The sequence below is a fragment of the Anomaloglossus baeobatrachus genome, chromosome 2 (assembly GCF_048569485.1).
Source record: "Anomaloglossus baeobatrachus isolate aAnoBae1 chromosome 2, aAnoBae1.hap1, whole genome shotgun sequence".
Classification (NCBI taxonomy): domain Eukaryota; kingdom Metazoa; phylum Chordata; class Amphibia; order Anura; family Aromobatidae; genus Anomaloglossus; species Anomaloglossus baeobatrachus.
In genome coordinates this window covers 120703150-120723328 of record NC_134354.1, presented here as the reverse complement: position 1 = coordinate 120723328, position 20179 = coordinate 120703150, and the positions used below count along the sequence as shown (strand labels likewise).

The 20179-nt window shown below is 42.4% G+C and overlaps 1 protein-coding gene across 1 annotated transcript in view; it reads left to right on the top strand.

Moving 5' to 3' along the window:
- Positions 1-20179, top strand: part of PAFAH1B1 (platelet activating factor acetylhydrolase 1b regulatory subunit 1) — a 106603-nt gene that overhangs the window by 60118 nt on the left and 26306 nt on the right. Inside the window, exons 3-5 of the mRNA XM_075335296.1 lie at positions 7760-7844; positions 11376-11450; positions 13977-14183. Coding sequence (XP_075191411.1) covers positions 7760-7844; positions 11376-11450; positions 13977-14183 — 367 coding nt within the window. The remainder of the gene's footprint in view (positions 1-7759; positions 7845-11375; positions 11451-13976; positions 14184-20179) is intronic.

Here is a 20179-nt window from a genome sequence, read left to right as displayed (position 1 = left end):
TTAATTGATTCTTACTTTCTAAACCACTGCCACGATGAATCAGAACCTGAATGACTGCAGTTAGATAAGCTTTGAGCATATTTAAGAAAAAAAAACCCAAAACACAACCCATAATTTAAACATTTGTCTGGGGACCATGAGAGGAGACTAGTCAGACAGTATCCCCAGCTGACTTCTCTCTTCACGGCTCTAATTCACAGGCCTTTCCCATATGATGCAGGGAGAAGCTGGCAAGGGGCGGCGTTAGATTAGCCTTGTGTCTTGCTGCGGCCAGCTCTATAACCTGTGTTCTCTAAATTGCCCAAAACATTCCTGGCTATAATCATGTAGCCAGACTGATGCCGCCCGTGGTTTGAGCAGCTCAAGTCAATTGGCAGGGTCTCTTCAAAATATAGCTATATTATCTCCATGTTTTTGTTTTTTTAAAAACATTACCATTTTATGGGTCTTTTGGTTGTGGATATAAGGTGGCGTAGGCTATATAATGGGGATCGGTCAGAAAAAAAAATGATGAGCCTGCTTAAAGAGGGGTTTTTCCTCACGTCCTATCATGTTAAACGGGTAATACCATGGAGTTGTGGCTGCAGAGCTGAATAAATGCAGTTTTTATTGTTTAATTTCTCATCCCCGTTGCGGTGACATTAGCTTGTGAAGTTTAGGTTAGAATTTAATTCATGGGGACATTATCAGAATTTTTTTTGGGGGCGTGTATTTCTTCCCATGTCTGATATTGACCAATCACAAGCAGCCAGCAACATACAGTATTATGAGAAATCTCTCCCCTTGATGAGCTTAGAACAGGCTTCTCCTGTGAGACATGTAATGGCAGCCCTGCTCTCATTACTCTTTTTCTTGCACTGAGTTTGCCTGTTGCATAATTAGGAAATCTCAATATTTCCAATGACCTATTTCCCATATCTGCCTCCCTCCCCCGGAACGGAGCATATAGGTAATAACCTTTCTAAATAAACTGACCAAAATAGTTAAGTGAAATCTGAGCTATTGACAGTACGATCGACGTTATCTGCATATCTATATACTGAATGTGTGATGTGTTTATATCAAATACCACTCTGACTTTTCTATACATTTTTTTTCTATATTTATGTTAACGCCACTAGGTTGGCATACATTTTATATACATCCCATGTTGTCTTCCGCTGTGCCTGCTGCCCTCCATTGTGTGTCTTGTTTGTTTTAACATTCTTTATATCTGATAAGATATTTCTTATAAATATCAATATGAGGCTCTATACCATTTTTGTATAGGTTTTCTGAAAGGGGGCAGCCAGTTTAAACTGAAATAATTTCTAACCTTTCAGTGAAATGTATTGGTTTGATAACTACTCACTTTTTCAGAAGGGAATAAAACTAAAGGGTCAAATGTGTATGTGTTCAGATTTTGCCTCTACCTAAAATGGTGTTATAATGTACCTTCAGGAATACTATCTGGCACAATCTGAGACTGCATGTGCAGATGCAAGCTGCTGGATGTATCTTAAGCAGTGTGTATATGTGCAATTGGCTCCATTCAGACTGCGATCTTAAACTTGTTAATATTGGGAGAACCTCTTTAACTTGTAGCTTTAGGTTATCAATTTGTATGTGTAAGGATCACTGTCATCATGATTGGTGCTTTTTGTTGATGTCCATTCAAAGGAAGATGGAAGTTTTTGGCATTTTCCTCTGTTTGCTATGAAGTAATGTCTACTGATCCAGAGATGTAATGGTCAACCGTTTTCATGTTCTTGAGGGCTGCAGTGATACTATAGGATGCCCCTGACCCCACATATCTCTGAAAAAATGTTTTGTGTAAAAGTTTTAAACAAATTTTAATGATGGGTTAAAGGGAAACTGTCAACTAAGGAAAACCTATTGACCTGCAGTTAAACAGCCTTTAAATCCTGTTTAGCTGCCTTACTGGAGGGACAGCTACAGGGAGAAAATTAAGTTTTATTCTCCCTGGAGCTGCTCTCTTGATTAATTGGGTTTGGCTTTTGTGCTGTTTAGTTACCACTTACTACTCCCCAGCACATTGACAGTCTGCTCCCCAGCATGTGTGCGCAGAGCGATTACTGTGCGCTGACTGTACCAAGTGGTGACTGTACCAATTCCCTGCACCACCTCAATCACTGAACTGAGCGGCTGCAGAGAGAATATAACTTCATTTTCTGCCTGTACCTGCGCTTCCAGTAAAAGAAACTAGCTTGCTTTTAAATACTGTTTATTTGCAGATTACCACTATATCCACAGGTATTGTTCCTGTATCTGGCAGGATCCCTTTACTGAATGTTTTTAAATGTAATACCGTCCTTAGGATTTGTTTACAGGGCTAGGATTGTGCTTCCTGATCAAAGAAATGTACACTACCTGCCAATGGAAATACCTAGTAAAATCTGTCCTGGTGACAAATTTTTAGCTTCTTCAGTATTAAATTACTGGGTTATGAAACTACCACAATATTTTATTCTTCAAAGTGTAATTACCCTGCAAACCAAAAATATTGCAGTTATTACTCTGGGCAATATTAGTGCATTATGTCTCACCAATGTTTCAGATGAATGTTTTAATGGTTAAAAAAATAAATTAAAATCGAAATACTGATTGTGTCGTGCAAATAATCTTGACATTTCTGGCTTGGCCTAGTAATTTGGCCATTAAAGAGCTGATGGCCGAATGTTTATTGGGCATATAGCAATGTCACCCGGCTCTGCTGTATCCAGGAGCGTGTGTGGAGTGTTAGGCTCTGTGCGCACTGGGAAATGGAATTTTCTTGAGAAAATTCCGCATCCTTTCAAAGATTACCGCACCCGCGGTAAAAAACCGCGGGAAACCGCACCCGAAAACCGCATGCGGTTTGCCGCGGCTTTACCGCGGTATTGTTCGCGGTATTGCCGCGGTTTTGCCGCGTGCGGGTTGGGATGTGCTTTATTGCATTCAATGCAATAAAGCACATTGAAGAAAAAAAAATAAAAAAAAAATACATTTAATTCTGATAGTAGATAGACAGAAGAATAGATAGAGGGATAGATAGATAGATAGACAGACAGAGGGATAGATAGATAGAGGGATAGACAGATCGCTGCATTTCCCACGGTCGGCAGTGAGTTCACATTACCGGCCGTGGGAAATGACCGGTAATTACCTCTGCTGTCTGCTGCATTCAGCCTGTGTCTGTGACAGTCGCGGCTGGATGGAAGCAGTGCAGGACGCAGGAGCCGGAGATGTGTGGATTACGCCGGAGCTTTGTTTGGGGGGGGTTAATAAAATGGTGAACGAGGCTTGTTGGTTTTATTTAAAATAAAGGATTTTTCGGTGTCTGTGTTTTTTTCACTTTACTTACGGGTTGATCATGTCAGCTGTCACATAGACGCTGCCATGATCAAGCCTGGGGTTAATGGCGGTGGTCCCCCATCACCATTAACCCCTTGTATTACCTTGTCACCACTGCTACACGGTGGCAAGAAGAGCCGAGGACACGCCGGCAGTGCCGCATAATGCATGCGACAGTGCCGGGGCAGCTGCGGCTGATATTCTCGGCTGCCGGAGGGGGAGTGAGGCGGGGGACATTACCCCTGCCCCTCTCCCTCCCCAGCCTGAGAATACCGGGCCGCCGCTGTGTGCTTACCTCGGCTGGAAGGTAAATATACAGCGGAGCCCACGTTCTTTTTTTTCTATATTTCCGTTTTCTTTCTATGTGTGTTCTATGTGTCTGTGTCTATGTGATCTATGTCTGTGATGTGTTCTGTGTCTGATGTGTGTGTGTTTACTCTGCACGACTTCCTGTTCCTGTAATGACATCACTTCCCTGCAAAACCGCAAGCAAGTGATGTACATTACCGGAGGTAAACCGCGAAATACCGCAGGGAATAACGCAGGAAAACGCAGTGAACCGCACAGAATTTGCTGCCTGCGTTATTCCCTGCGGGATTTCATGATTAACATTGAGTCAATGGAGTATAATCCCGCAGCGATGTGCGGAAAAGAAGTGACATGCACTTGTTTTTGCTGCGGGATTCCCGCAGCAAAACATGCAGCTGTCAAATTCCGCCCAGTGCGCACAGGATTTTTTTTCTCCATAGGATTTGCTGGTGATTCACTGCAGAGATGTTATGAACATTTTCTGCAGCGAAACATGCAGCAAATCCGCGAAAAATCCGGTAAGTGCGCACATAGCCTTAGAGGTTCAACTCCTGATCTTTTTGTTCTCAGACACGATCATTTTATTGCATTTCCTTGAGTTTGAAGAACCCCATTCACATCAGCTAGTCTTGCCAAAATCAATGGGCTTTGGTAAATTTCATCTGATGTATTAGGGCCAAGTTGCAGGAATTAGCCTGGTTTTGTCATGGTCAGTGGTTTCTTCTTCTAAGTTTCCAGTTTGCTTCGATCATTGGTTATCAAAGTTTCTTGAAACTGCAACCCCGCTCTCTACTGGTTGGGCTGAGGCTGTGCGCACGTGTGCGCTCTGCACCGCACCGAAAATGTGCGCTTCAGAGCGCAGCTGAAAAGCTGTGTTCTGAAGCGCATGGTGCCGGCAGATTCGTGCGCTCTGCATGCTGCCTCTCCCTATAGACAGCATGAAGAACGCACAAAAGAAGTGACATGTCACTTCTTAGAACGCCGCGATTTGGTAAGCAGCCGAAGCGCTGCGCTCTAATACGCCACGTGCGCACGGCCCCTGCACAATCTCCATAGATTGTGGAGGGGACGCAGGACGCATGCAGTTACGCTGCGGTGCAGAACGCAGCGTAACTGCATGTAATACGCACACGTGCGCACACCCTGAAATTCACTTCTGAACATTTTAGTTTGTTTTAGTGTTTGTTGTTTTTTTTTTTGTTTTTTTTTTTTTTTTACCCTCGACATAATTGATGTTAAAAATGATTTATTGTTATCGTGGACTGATGGTTCACAAAAAACGAAGGCAAAAAGTCATGTCTATTCTGATTTTGATTTGCTGATATGTAACCCGTTCAAGTGAGTGGCTTTGTGAAAGATTAAAAAAAAAACAAACAAAAAAAACGTTATCCAAAATATGCAGGGTGCCATCAATAAAATCTAAACCTACTTAGTCTGTTAAATAGTAAAACTAGTGATGAGTGAACACTACCATACTCAGGTGCTCAGTACTCAATAACAGCAGTCAGATGGGCGCTACTTGAGTACCCGAGTATAATGGAATTCAATTGGGGACGAGCATTTTTCTGGAAGATTTTGCAGAAAAATGCTCGAGTCCTCCATTGACTTCCATTATACTTGAATACTTGAGTGATGGCCATCCGAGCATCCATCTGCTCTTAACGATTACAGAGCACCCGATCATGGTAGTGCTCGCCCATCACTAATTAAAACCTAAACAAATACGAGAGCACTTTCAGAATAATACAGGAAATCCAGCAAGCAGGTAAAATAGGGGAGTATATAAAAATTTTGTGACCTTGAAGGCGGCTTCCAGAAAGCCAAAACGCGTTGTCACGTTAGACAGCTGCACCTCTCGTCAGGCTGCTATGCCACATATGTACAATTTTTGAATGGATTTTGTATGGAAGATTTGAAAATAAAGTATTTTTATATACTCGCCCATTTTGCCTGCTCGCTGGATTATCTCTCTATTCTTCTGACTGCATCGGGTGAGACTCGCACCCTTATCCGGAGCGAGATGTTGGGCGTTATTCATTGACTCAGCATCAGTGACTACGGTGGTAAGCTGGCTATACGTGTTTTTATTGGAAAGAGAAGTTTGGTATAAAAATGTCTCTAAGCTAATTTGAAAATCATTGCAGATAAAATGGCAATGCACAAGGATTAGATTGCAAGTGTAAAACTATATACTGTATATATGCGCTATAAAGTCATGAATGTGACACATGATTGCTGGAAGTGCAGAGCCAAATAAGAAGCCTGGAGATGGTTGGTACACGTAATACAGGGAAGGGAACCCCCAGCGAGGACACCGCACACAGACTTGACGTGTTTCCACAAACTGCTCTGGGCAATGCAGTTTGCCAGAACACACGTGTTTTTGTTTTTTTGTGGTTTTTTTTTTTCCCCCCATTGTGTGTTCCACTCTCTCGCTTGCACTTGTGGCCTGTGCACACATTGCAGATATGTTGCAGATTTGCTGCGTGTTTTTTTTTTTTTTTCCTGCACAGATTGTCTTAATTTGGTAATGCCAGCAAAATGAATATGAATACTGACGTCTCGTGCACGTTGCTTATTTTCTCCTTGCAGATTTGGTGCAGATATAAATAAGCAGCATGTCAATTCTTGCATCGTTTTTTGCTGCAGAATTTCACCCATACCAATGAATGGGGAAAAACCCGCACCCAAAACGCACGTAAAAGCGCATCATAAATGCGCGTGTTTGGTGCTGTGGCCACGTGATGCAGAAATTTCTGCACCAAATACTTAACGTGTGCACATACCCTTAGCTGCATGCCCACTATCAAGACTCACAGCGTTTTGGACGCAGTGTGTTTTCCCTGCGTCCAAAACGCTGCGTTGTACGAGCACAGAGGATGGGATTTCTAGAAATCCCATTCACTATGCTTGTTTTTCCCACAGCGAAAACTGACCTGCGGTGCGGATTTCTGAGCCGCAGCATTTCAATTATTTGCTGCGGTGGCGCAAGCTGTCTCTGAAGGCAGAACACTGCGAGAGACTGCAACTGCCTGACCCCGGATCGTGGGCGCTAGCAGCTGCGGTCACCTGTGGAGGAGACTCTGCCCCGCAGGTGAGGGCCCGCAGCATCAAGGACACATACAATAACTCTCTCCATGCTTATGTACGTAACAGTCTCCTGTGTCTTACATTTCCATGCACTGACACTTTGTAACAAAAATTGCCGCATCTCCTTATTTGTCTGACTGCAGATTATGATCATGTACATGGCTTCATTTCTTTGCATTTTGTGATATCTAAATTTACTTAGTGTGTTCGTATATTGCCTTCATATTCAGGACTTTGTTATGATTTTATTTTACATTTTGCAATTTATTCGCTATTTTGTTTCTACTGAATTGTTATATTTTTTTTGCTCGAACGACAATAGAACTGGCACAAACTGGAAAGAAGCAACAAAATAAATCTGCATCTTGATTCCAATTGTTTCTGGTCATTGTAACTATGGATAAAAATTCCAAGTCATTTACGTGTAACTTTACTAGATCATGAGCAGTGTATAGGAGTTTTAAATAAAATTAGTACTTGAGAAGTCTAATGTGGCAGCACAGTAACCTTTATAAATTACATTCTTGCAGCTGCTTAGAATTGGATAAAACAGTTTATGGTGTCCGCATAGTTTCCTATTGACTAAACTAGTCTTAAAGTGCGTGCCCACGATCAGGGTTCATGGTGTTTTGGACGCAGCGTGTTTTCGCTGCTTCCAAAAAATGTTGTACAGTACAAGCGCAGTGGATGGGGTATTTAGAACTCTGCCCCCCTGTGCTTATTTTTGCCGCAGCATAAAATATGCGGTGTGGCTTTCCGAGCTGCAGCATGTCAATTTATGCAGAATAAACGCAAGTGTTTTCTGCAGGGACAGCAGAGATTGCAGCGGCCAAAACCCTGATCGTGGGCATGGGCTCCTGCGGGGAGAGCACTTGCGGGCCCGCAGGGCTGGACGCGCTGGGTCCAGGACACAGTGTGTCCTGATGGTGTGCAGATACTTAGTGTCCACACACCGCTACAGGAGGAAGTTAGTTTTATGCCTTTTTTTTTCTCCATGGTTCTTATACAAATGTTTTTAAATTTTCAGAAATAGAGCTATAGCAGACTATCTTCGTTCCAATGGCTATGAAGAGGCGTACTCCGTTTTCAAGAAGGAGGCAGAACTAGACATGGTAAGATTACCTAATAATTAATTGTTGTACTTTTAACAATTGGTATTGAAGAACTCTTATTATTCCAGGCAGTTGTAGTCCGCAGTGCTGCCTGTATTGTCCAGTGGTATAATCCAGACCTCCCACTCTCAGAAAAACTCTTCATGTTAGGGTACTTTCACACTTGTTTTCCTTCCGTTACAATCCGCCCTTTTGGAAAACAGCGGAATCAGTTAACGGATTCCGCTGTTTCCCCCATAGACTTGTATGGTTGACGGATTGTGCCAAAAGGACCTGCGTTGCTTCCGCTGGGCGACGCTCCGTTGCTTCCGCCCAGCGGGAGGAAAGCAGCATGTAACGTTGTTTTGAGCAGCCGCCCACCGACATGCCCGCAAGTGACAGCGCTCACCTGAGCGCCCGCCCGCCGGCAAGTGACAGCGCTCAGCTGAGCGCCCGCCCGCTGGCTATTGAGAGCGATCAGCTGATCGTTCACAATAGTCTGCTGCCGGTAAAACTGTAAAGAAGAAAAAAAAAAAAAAGCTTTCCGTTGTTTTATACGATCCGTAGCATCCGTTGTGCCACTATATGCAACGCATCCGTTGCATCCGTCACACAACGCAATGCTACGGATTGGAAGCCGTCCAACGCAAGTGTGAAACTAGCCTTATCCAGATAAAACATAACACTGATGTGCTGAAATGTTTATTTATCCTTTTCCTAAAAGTTGTTTTGTTTTGGGGGTTTTTTTTTTTTGCACTTTCTAGTTTTTTTTTTTTTTTTTTTTCCCACCTCTCCCAATGACCATTTTTTTTTTTATTTTTGACAGACCGGATTGAGGGCTTATTGCGAGACTAGTTATACTTTTGAATGAAATCATTCTATTTGTACTTTGTGTATTATTATTATTTATTATTATTATTATTATTATTATTATTATTATTATTATTTATTATTATAGAGCACCATTGATTCCATGGTGCTGTGCATGAGAAGGGGGTTACATACAGAATACATATACAAGTTTCAATAGACAGACTAGTACAGAGGGAAGAGGGCCCTGCCCTTGTGGGCATACATTTCAAAGGATTTTGGGGAGGAGACAGTAGGTGGGGTGTAGGTTGGGCGGCAGCTCTGCACGGTGGCGGTGGGGCGGCAGCCCTGCATGGTGGCGGTAAATTAAATCCAAATTACCAAAGACCGAATACAGATCCCTAACACACAAGAAGGACTATAAGGCTATGTGCACACGCTGTGTTTTTTTGACGCTGCGTTTTTGTGCGTTTTTGGCCGCTAAAAACGCACAAACACACCAGCGGCAAAAAACACATGCGTTTTTACCGCGATTTGGTGCGTTTTGGCCGCGTTTTGCTGAGTTTTTGATCTCTGCGTTTTTCCAATGTATTGCATGGGGGAAACGCAGAAAAACACAGGAAAGAATTGACATGTCCATTTTTTTTTTTTTTGTTTTACTCAAAAACGCAGCTTAAAAAAAAGTTGTGTGCGGACAGCAAAAATGAAAACTCATAGACTTTGCTGGGGATGCAAAGTTATGCAGTTATGAGGCCAAAAACGTGCGAAAACCGCACTGTGCGCACTTAGCTTAAGAGTCCTGGGACATTCACATGTTCCTCTTCCAACGTGGTGTACTTAATCCTGTGCACTATGTCCTATTGGGGGCCTCTATGTTGGGGAAACAGAACAGAGACCTAAGAGCAAGGATGAGATCTCACCGCCACACAATTACAGACAAAAAAAACCCATTTACCTGTGGCCAAACATTTCTGTGCTCCAGGACACAACATAAACCGTATGAAAGTTGTCATATTAAAAGTCCACTTCAGATCACAAAATCATCACAGGGTCTGGGAATACAAATTCATTAAAATGTTTAACTCTGTGGACACAAGACTCAACCTGTCAGGAGGATTTATGACCCACTACAAAATCTGAGAGGTCTGCTCCAGAGACTGCGAGGGCAGCAGACCTCTGATCCTACATGGATATTGGGACAATAAAACTTTCACACCGCTAATCAAAGCTAATTAAGGATTCACTCTCTAAGCTCAGTGTTTTTTAAATGTCCTTTTATTATGCCATCCTTCTGCTCTGTTTGTGTATATATGTGTCTCTTTAGATATTTTGTCATCATATGCCTGATGAAGGGACCGGAGATGTCTCGAAAGCTTGCTTTGTAACATAATTTTATTTTAGTTAGCCATTAAAAGGTATAACAAGATTATAATTGTTTCTCACTGAGAACAATCATTTATAATCCAAATGTGATGCAATTACAGAAAAAGCACAAAGGCCCCCCTTTTTTTTTTTCTCCCCAGTCGCTACTGTATTTCGTAGTTTCCTACTAAGTAGTAGTTTCCTACTACTCGTGGGTTCCTACTAGTAATAATGTAATATTGCGGCTATCATTTATTAAATTGGAATGGTCTTTAAAAGATTCTTAGATGGATTTGATCTTAAACAATTCTTAACATTCTTGACATTTCACTAGTAGAGGTCCGGGTTTTGCGATGCCGCCCATCACTTAAATGCAGAGGGGCTCAGTTGAGTGTTGTGCTCCTTCTCCTGTGCTCGGTGGTTTGAAAGCGTGAGCGTAGTGGTATATGGCTTGTACTCCGCTAATCCTCCCGTCCTGTGCAGAGATGAGCGCTGTGTGGAGGCCCAGTGCTTTGCTGAGCATTTCTACACCTTTATTTTAGTGCATCTCTTCCAATGATCAAATGTTTGACCTTTTCTTTCTCTTTTGATAACTATTACTTTTTTTTCTTATCATTTGGGGTGGAATTCTCGAATGGGAAACTAAACCAGTAACCTAAATGATTTCTGCTTAAAAACTGAGAACATCTTAGTAACAATTCTTGTTGATCATAAACCCAAGCCAAGTTAAACCTGAATTGCTTTATAGAAGTGATTATTACGACCACCAGAGCCTGATGGACCCCATTGGTTTAGCTTGAGGTCTGATGGGTTCTTTTGTGCTGTTTTGATGGGATTAATAATGCTGTACGCACCACTCCCGTCAGTGTATCAGTCACTCTCGGCATTAGTGAACAGCGCTCCTCTTCTGCTTCCTTTCTAAATAACTCAAATCTCTTTAATTTTTCTTTCCTCCTTGTTCAGCTCTTATGCCTTTTTTTCTTTTAAGTAAAAAAAAATGAGTCAACTTCATAGTTTAGATAACTGATATTGTTGCCAAGGTAAAGCACACCTGTGCAATAATCATGTTTTCCAACCTACAGTTTGATAATCCATCCATCTCACAGGTGTCCATATCTTTACAAAGTACTCGCTAACACAGATTTGGACAAATTTGTGAACAATATTGGAGAAAAAGACCTTTTATTTACAAAAAGTTTTAGACCCTTGAGGTTAATGGGAGCAAAAACAAAAGTGAGGAGGAGTTTATATTTTTGTTCAGTGTAGTTACGAACCCGTGTCATTGTGTTGGTTGCATTGTTTTTTATTTGTATTATAGTACAATATAATGTGTAAGAAGGTATGTCATAGATCTTACCTGTTCAGTGTGTTACATTTCAGAATGAAGAGTTAGACAAGAAATACGCTGGCCTTCTGGAGAAGAAATGGACCTCCGTTATCAGATTACAAAAGAAGGTAACATTGTACAATATTTTGTGACAGTATCTAGATACCCAAGTAGTGAATCCATCGGCTGCACAAATCTTTTGCAGCAGAGTAACCATTTTTTCAAGTGCTTATCAGTTGCAAACCTGGTGAGAAAGAAAAGGGGTAAATCCCAACTTTAAAAAGAAGTAGCCATCAACTATTGGGGGCTGTTGATTATGAGCCATCCAAATGTGTACAAATCTTAAAGTGCAAATCATTAACAATTGACAGTGTATCTCCTGTTAAGAGCAGTGTAAATGATTGACAGTGCATACCTATTTGGAGCTAATGATAAAGTTTATGTAGCCCAACACATATATGGTGGTGAAGATAAGTATTTGATAACTACCGATTTTGCAGTTTTTCCACCTGCAAAGAATGGAGGGCTGTAGTTTTTATCGTAGGTACACTTCAACTGACACAGAATCCCCCCCCCAACAAAAAAAATCCAGAAAATCACATTGTATGACTTTTAAATAATTTGCATTATGATTCTACATCGTACCTATAACTGATGCCTGATAGATCTCTAAGAGGTTATTCTTCTGCAATTTGAGCTCGATACGTTGGTGCGTGGCCGATATGTAATACAGCCAACAATGTGTATGAAGGAGTGTGGAGACCCCTTTATACTACCTTAGCAGCCATATGTAGTGTATGTACAGCATTCATAAGGGGTTAATAGACCATCCTTCATGGCATTGCATAAAGGACCTTGTACTTCTGATTAGTCAAATTAGAGTTCTTCTCAAAGAAAGGAGTTAACGTATTCAGATACTCAAAGGGCTCCAAGAAATATGGCTAACAATCGAAAAGATATGCATTAAAATACTCAAATTGTGAAATTAGAATAAACTAATATACAAATGGTTTTTATAAGTGAAAAGTGTAGGTTAAAGAATCCTCAATAATGGAGGAATACAGTGGAAAGAAGGGGGTTGTATTGTATGTAACAAAATATAGATGAGACCACCCTAACAGCCAGACCTTAAACTTGGCCCTAGGTATTCTCCCTACCTGGCCCCACCCTGAAGAATGATAATGGCACCCTAGCTTAACGTCATCTGGCTTTGGCAAATCTCTACTTATCCCTAAAAATTAGCTACCCAACAACTTTTATGCCACATAAAATCTATTACAACAAAATAATTTGGAAGTGTATGAAAACAGATAGTCATATGAAAGTTTGGGCACCCCTATTAATTTTAACCTTTTTTCTTTATAACAATTTGGGTTTTTGCAACAGCTATTTCAGTTTCATATATCTAATAACTGATGGACTGAGTAATATTTCTGGTTTGAAATGAGGTTTATTGTACTAACAGAAAATGTGCAATCCGCATTTAAACAAAATTTGAACGGTGCAAATAGAGTGAATAGGATATGCAAAAAAAGGCAGTCGGTGTGGCCTATGTTTTACTTGTAAATGTAAAGCCTATTTCATAAATGTTAGTACTCGTCACAAACTGGTTGATATGCTCAAGTCCCAGACCAGAAGATGATATGTATGTCTTCCGAATAGAAAACCATAGGTAACCACCATAAACTCGAATGAAAGTTTCCTCCCATCAGCCCAGGAACAGGTTGGTGTATGACAGGACACAGGAACTCCCCATCGCAGTGCCTTGAGTTGGGGAAGTACTTATGGTCAAAGAGTAATTGTGGCTCAAAACAAATGAGAAGTATGAGGCCCAGGGTATTGTTGATTCAGATATACTGCTCTTGCTCCTAAGTAGTGTTGTACCGCCTCAATCCCTTCATCCTGTGTGATGTTGCTGTATAAGGATTCCTTATCTACTGATGCCAAGAATGTCCACAATTATGCCCTCTGTTTTCATAAGTAAATCAGTTCTAACGTAGGATGGAAGTGTCAGGGCAAAAGGGTTTAATATTTAGTCAAAATAGATACCTTTTTGGCCGATTAAAGTTCACATCGGCCACAATGGAGCACCTTTTCAGGGGTTAAGTCCCTTTTGGACCTTAGTTAAGGCATAGAAAGGAGGGACCATGAGGTTATTGGGGTACCATAAAATCAAACTCCTTCTGAGAAATTAATCTCAAGTCCACTGCCTCAACCACTAGGTCAGTCAATTTCTCATCAAAGGACACAATCTGGTCCCTGGGTCCCTCTCTTTCAAAAGTGCATAGCACATTGATCTGTACTGCTGTACTGTTCGTGGTCCAGGACAACTAAATTGCACCCCTTATTAGAGGGTTTTAGAATAATTTCCTGGTTTCTCTTAAGGTCTCCCAGAGCGGCCAGCTGTCTCTCATTAGGGTTACCACCTTGAAGACCACATTGTACCGGTCTTAATTCATCCTCCACCACCCTGACAAAGGGATGCACACTGCATAAGTCCCCAGTCAGTGGCATTTTTTACTTGCAAATTTCAGGTCTGTGAATGGGCTCATACCCCTTTTCCGTCTGGGGATTTATGACTGAAATTGAGATGGCCTCTATTAGGCCAAGGTTGTTTGTTGGTGAATTAATGTAGCGTTTTTATGAATCTGTAGGTAATGGAATTAGAATCAAAGCTAAATGAAGCGAAAGAAGAATTTACATCTGGAGGACCAATTGGTCAGAAGAGAGACCCCAAAGAATGGATACCACGCCCTCCTGAAAAATATGCACTTAGTGGTCATCGGAGTCCGGTCACTCGTGTCATTTTCCATCCAGTGTTTAGTGTTATGGTCACTGCTTCAGAGGATGCAACAATTAAGGTATTCTTACTTGTAGTTTAATCTAAATGTATAGTGAAATTATTCCTTGCCTGGTGATTAACAGTCTCACAACTAATCGCTGAGCAGTGATTGGCTGCTCTAGGTGATAAAGGCCGGGTTGTTGTATGGTCTTGATACATCTCCTGTGTTGGCTTCACTGAACCAGAAATAAGTGTGGGCCAGAAAATGTGATTCGAATTAATTGTATTTCATTTTTTAACTTGGCTTTCTGCAGAGATACAGTATGGTTACAAAATTGTGTAACACCCCTCACTTTTTTTGTAAATATTTTATTATATCTTTTCATGGGATGACCCTGAAGATATGAAGATGTTTGTGTACAGCTCGTATAACAGTGTAAATTTGGTGTGTCCAGAAAATAATGCAACAGTCATTAGGGTTTAAACTGCTGGCAGCAATAGTGAGTACACCCCTAAGGGAAAATTGCCAAATTGTGCCCATCTAGTAATTTTCCATCCCTGGTGTCATGTGACTCATTAGTGTTACAAGCTCTCAGGTGTGAATGGGGAGCGGGTGTAGTAAATTTGGTGTTGTCGCACTTATACTCACTCATACTGCTCACTGGAAGTTCAGCATGGCAAAGAATTCTCGGAGAATCTGAAAAATTGTTGCATAAAGAATTGTTACATAATCATTGCCTAGGCTAGAAGACTATTGCCACCACCCTGAAACTGAGCTGCAGCACGGTGGCTAAGACTATACAGCGGTTTAACAAGACAGGATCCGCTCAGAAAAGGCCTTGCCTTGGTTGACCAAAGATAATGAGTTCACGTGCTCAGCAATATACATCTATTTTGAAGAGACAACCTCTGGATATAAGTGCTGCCAGTATTGTTATAGGGGTCAGCCTGTCAGTGCACAAACCATATGCCGCACACTGCATCATTTGGTCTGCATGGTTATTATCCCAGAAGGAAGTCTCTTCAAAAGATAATGCACAAGAAATCCTGCAATTTGCTGGAGACAAATAGATTAAGCACCTGGATGACTGGAACAATTTTCTGTGGTGTGATGAGACCAAGATGAACTTTTTTTCAGATGGTGTCAAGTGTGTGTGACTGCAAGCAGGTGAGGAGTACAAAGACGCGTGTCTTGTCTACAGTAAAGCATGGTGGTGGGAGTGTCAATGTTTGGGGCTGTCTGAGTGCTGCCAGCTGTGGGGAGCTACAGTTTGAGGGAACCATGAATGCCAACGTGAATTGTTTGATACTGAAGCAGAGCATGATCCCCTCCCTTCAGAAATTGGGCAGCAGGGCAGTATTCCAACATAACGACCCCAAACACATCCAATATTACCACTGCCTTGCTAAAGAAACTGAACGTAAAGGTGCTGGACTGGCCAAGCATGTCTCCAGACCTGAACCCTAATGAACATCTGTGGGGCCTCCACAAATGGAAGGTGGAGGAGCACAAGGTCTCTAACATCCAGCAGCTCCGTGATGTTATCATGGAGGATGGAAGAGGATCCAGCGGCTCCTGTGAAGCTCTAGCTCCTTGCCCAAGAGAATTAAGGCAATGCTTGAAAATAATGGTGGCCGCACAAAATATTGACAATTTGGCATTTTCACTTAAATGTGTACTCCCTTTTGTTGCCAGTGGTCTTGACATTGCTGTGTTGCACACCAAATTTCCGCATTTATCCAAGCTGTACACGGACTACTGTATATTGTCTGTGGGGTATCTTCAGTGTTGCCCTATGAAAAGATCTAATAAAATATTTGCAAAAATAAGGGGGGCAATCACTTGTGATGTACTGTATGTAACATTCACAGCATGTACAGCATTATGTAGTGAGAGGTTTCCTCTCCGGTGTCCTCACAAGTCTCATTCTGAAACGCAAAGCTTGAAACTTTAGACTCTTCACTTGATCTAGTTTTGTTTTGCTCTGCTCGTATTGAGAGGTCATCATAAATACCTAGATACAAAAATGGAAAGGCTGAACGGCTTGGTTAATGCTTGTGGCTGAATGGCTGAGGTTACTCATATTATATTTTACTACGTCATGTTTGTTTAAATATTTTATGTAAAATGAGTGAAGTTTTGATTTTTGGCCTTTTAAAGTGGATGGGTCATCGAAACTTGTCCCATTTTTAGATCGGGTTATGTTTAAAAAAAAAAAAACCCAACCTTTTTAACAAAGCTTGATTACAAATCATCATGTAGCCTTATAAGCCTAGTAGAACATGTAAAAATGTAAAGTTGAGGCGTAATCGTCAAGTTGTCTCTTGAGCAGCGCACCGCTTTCTAGTCTCTCACTTCCTGGTTTCTGGCGGGCTCTCCTCCGCAGAGTGACCGGTCTGGTGAATAGTAGACCTAATGTATTAGTAGAACTATAAAAACCCAGCACAATTTCTGTTGTAACACATTTAGCGATCAGTGGTTTGTCCTTAGGGCTGGTTCACACTAAGCAACAGCGACAACGAGGTCGCTGTTACGTCACCATTTTCTGTGACGTAACAGCGACCTTGTAAGTCGCTGTTATGATCGCTGCTTAGCTGTCAAACACCGCAGCCGAAGCAGCGATCATAACCGCGAGAGCAGGGAGCCGCGCACACTGCTTAGCGCTGGCTCCTTGCTCTCCTAGCTACAGTACGCATCGGGTTAATTAACCCGATGTGTACTGCAGCTACATGTGCAGAGAGCAGGGAGCCGCGCACACTGCTTAGCGCTGGCTCCTTGCTCTCCTAGCTACTGTACACATCGGGTTAATTAACCCGATGTGTACTGCAGCTACATGTGCAGAGAGCAGGGAGCCGCGCACACTGCTTAGCGCTGGCTCCTTGCTCTCCTAGCTACAGTACACATCGGGTTAATTAACCCGATGTGTACTGCAGCTACATGTGCAGAGAGCCGGAGCCGGCAGCACAGGCAGCGTGAGAGCTGCGGAGGCTGGTAACTAAGGTAAATATCGGGTAACCACCTTGGTTACCCGATGTTTACCCTGGTTACAGCTTACCGCAGCTGCCAGATGCTGGCTCCTGCTCCCTGCTCGCTTCATTTCGTCGCTCTCTCGCTGTCACACACAGCGATCTGTGCGTCACAGCGGGAGAGCGCCTTTGAAGAAAACCAACCAGGGCAGTGTGTAACGAGCAGCGATCTCGCAGCAGGGGCCAGATCGCTGCTCAGTGTCACACACAGCGAGATCGCTAATGAGGTCACTGTTGCGTCACCAAAACCGTGCCGTAGCAGCGATTTCGGTAGCGATCTCGCTATGTGTGAAGCACCCCTTAGGTGTGCACTGTTATCACTGTATAGACACACCGATAACAGGGCATTTGAACAAGCACACAGGTCCAGACAGCCAGAGCAGTGTGTGATTTGCAGACCTGCTCTGAAAGCTGCTTTGTATCAGTTCAGAGCCGGCTGTCGGTCCATTCCGGCCATGGTTAGTCGCTGTTCACTGTGTACAGAGCACTGACAAACTGTGAAACAGCTCTGGCCGCACCTCTGTGACTGAAAGCCTGATGCTGCCGGTAGCAATAAAGTTAATTTCATTCTGGTAGCCAGACTTTCAGTGTAATGGCTGGATAGTTTTAAAATGCTATTAACCTGCAGACTAACCCCCATACCTGCAGGTTACAGGTGTGAATCCTGACATTGCACGCACTCTCGCACTGTGGCCAGAGCTGGAGGTGGCGGTCATGTGATCACTAGTATGGGATATACTGAATCAGACTAGATGCTCAATGCTCACAAGGAAGTAATGATACACCAGCAGATAGCTGAGGCAGCCCCCTCCTTGCTAAAGACCATAAAATTTAGTGCTAAACAAAAAGGTCTATATCTATAAAAGACAGGTTTTAAAACAAGAAAAAAATTACTAGGAAGCAGTGTGAATAAAATACAATAAAAAACTGGCCACTTCTGACCTCCAATTAAAATCCTTAAAGGGAACCAATCACCAGGATTTTCGTATTCGACCTAAAGCCAGTGCTATACTGGCACTATCAGGCTGATTCGCAACATACCTTTAGTTGTCGGCTCAGATGTTTAGGTTTTGAAATCCAAGAAAGTAAAGTTTATAAAATTAGCTGCTTGTTGAGTGACAGCAGCTGAGGAGCAGGTAATATCTGGGGGTAATCATAGTTATCCCTTCCCTTTTGTTAGAATTGGCATAAGTATTATACAACTGACCTAGCAAGATCTGTGACCTGGTATCCAGCTTTGTTGGCTGAGGCCCCGCCCCTTCTGGTCACATGGGTATGACCTCACCACAGGACCTGCTCGGTGGATTTGTGTAATACTTATGTTAATTCTAACAGGGGGAGGGGATAACTTTGGCTTTAGGTTATATACGAAAATCCTGGTGATTGGTTCCCTTTTAATGAGAAATTACGTGCTGGGCACTTCATGGGTCGTTCCTGTCCTTTGATGCGGGTTCTCACGCCAAGCCCACATTTTTCACTGGAGATGAAGGCGGAATCATTGTCTTCCTCTGCCACAGGTGGGGCGGCGCTTTGCTCTCGCCTGTTAAATGCCGCTATCAATCTGACAGCAGCATTTAAGACCTGCAGAGGGGGCGCTGTTTTGATCCCTTATTGGCACCCGAGTGATCATATTGTAATCAAAGGTCAAAAAGTTAGTTATGGTTGATAATTATAGAATATTACCCCCTATGATACAATTTGCAAAACTACTAAGCCCCTTAACTAAAGACTCTTATTAAAATGCAACTTTTAATTTAACAATTTAAATGCACTAAGTATTTCAGATTACTTAGTGCAGTGACAGGTGTATTAATTGCTGATTAACTTTCTTAGGTGAAATGGCAGACAGCCCTGATTTTAGTTATATAGATTACATATAGCTGAACATTGGCCGATTTGTTAGCACTAAATCCCTGTAAGGGCTGTTTCAGAGGTCAGTGATTCTGGTATTTATGTGCTAGTTTTTATACGTACCACAATCATTGACATACGCAGACCCGTTATAATCGATACACACATCAGTGATTTTTCACTGACACGGTCTCCGTGTGGCGTACACCCGTGTCTGTTATTGCAGCACGGAGACAAGTCTGTTTTCTTTCTGGTATCACTGATGTTCCTTGGACCACACTATGGTGTGATCCGTGAAACACGTACCAGAAAAACACGGACATTGAAAATAATAATAAAAAATTTAACTCCACTTATCCAGCGCCGCTTCAACTGCCTCTGCTTCAGAGCCGGCTCATTACTGCATGCATATTCATGAATTCAGAAACTGCCGACTCGGAAGTAGCTGCAGCGGAGGTCAGCGCTGGCCGGAAACACAGCTGTGTCGGAGAGTTCAGCACCATGGACAGCAGAAACTGGGAAAGGTGAGTATAAGTCCATGTGCAATCACAGATAACAGCATGTATCACACATTGCACATGGACAACCCACATGTGCTGTGAATCACGGAACACCGAGGGACATATGCGGTTTTTTTTACACGTCAGTGAAAAACGTCTTTCATTGACGTGTGAAACAGGCCTAAGGAGCAGCCTGTCCAGGAAAGTGACACTGCACTCACCTTATTAATATAGAATCAGTTCCACACCGGCGTCATCAGGGGTCTGCGGGTCAGACTGGCTATGTCAACAGATAGTGTTATGGCTCTTCATGGACTCCAGTGATGGCTTTCTGCCTCTGCTGTGCGTATGCACAAAGCTGTCAATCAGCAGTAGGTTGGTGCTTTTTTTTTTTAAACTTGTCCACCTTGCCCTATTCTCATCTATTTCTGTGGATTGGTCATGCAGTGCATGTTTTTCAGTTAAAAACAGGTGGCACACAGAAGCTGTCCATTCTTATTCTGTGTGTGTGTGTGTGCGCCTGCCCACCCTAAGTGACCCGGTGTGGGATTTGGCAGCCCTGTTGCCACTTTATGCTGCCCTGGTGTTGGGTTCATTTACTCTATCATTGGATGAATGTGCCTAGTGCCTTGTCTTTGTCTATACTCCTGATGCTTTCTTAGTCACTGATGAAAATTCCCAAAGTTTAATACTTGAA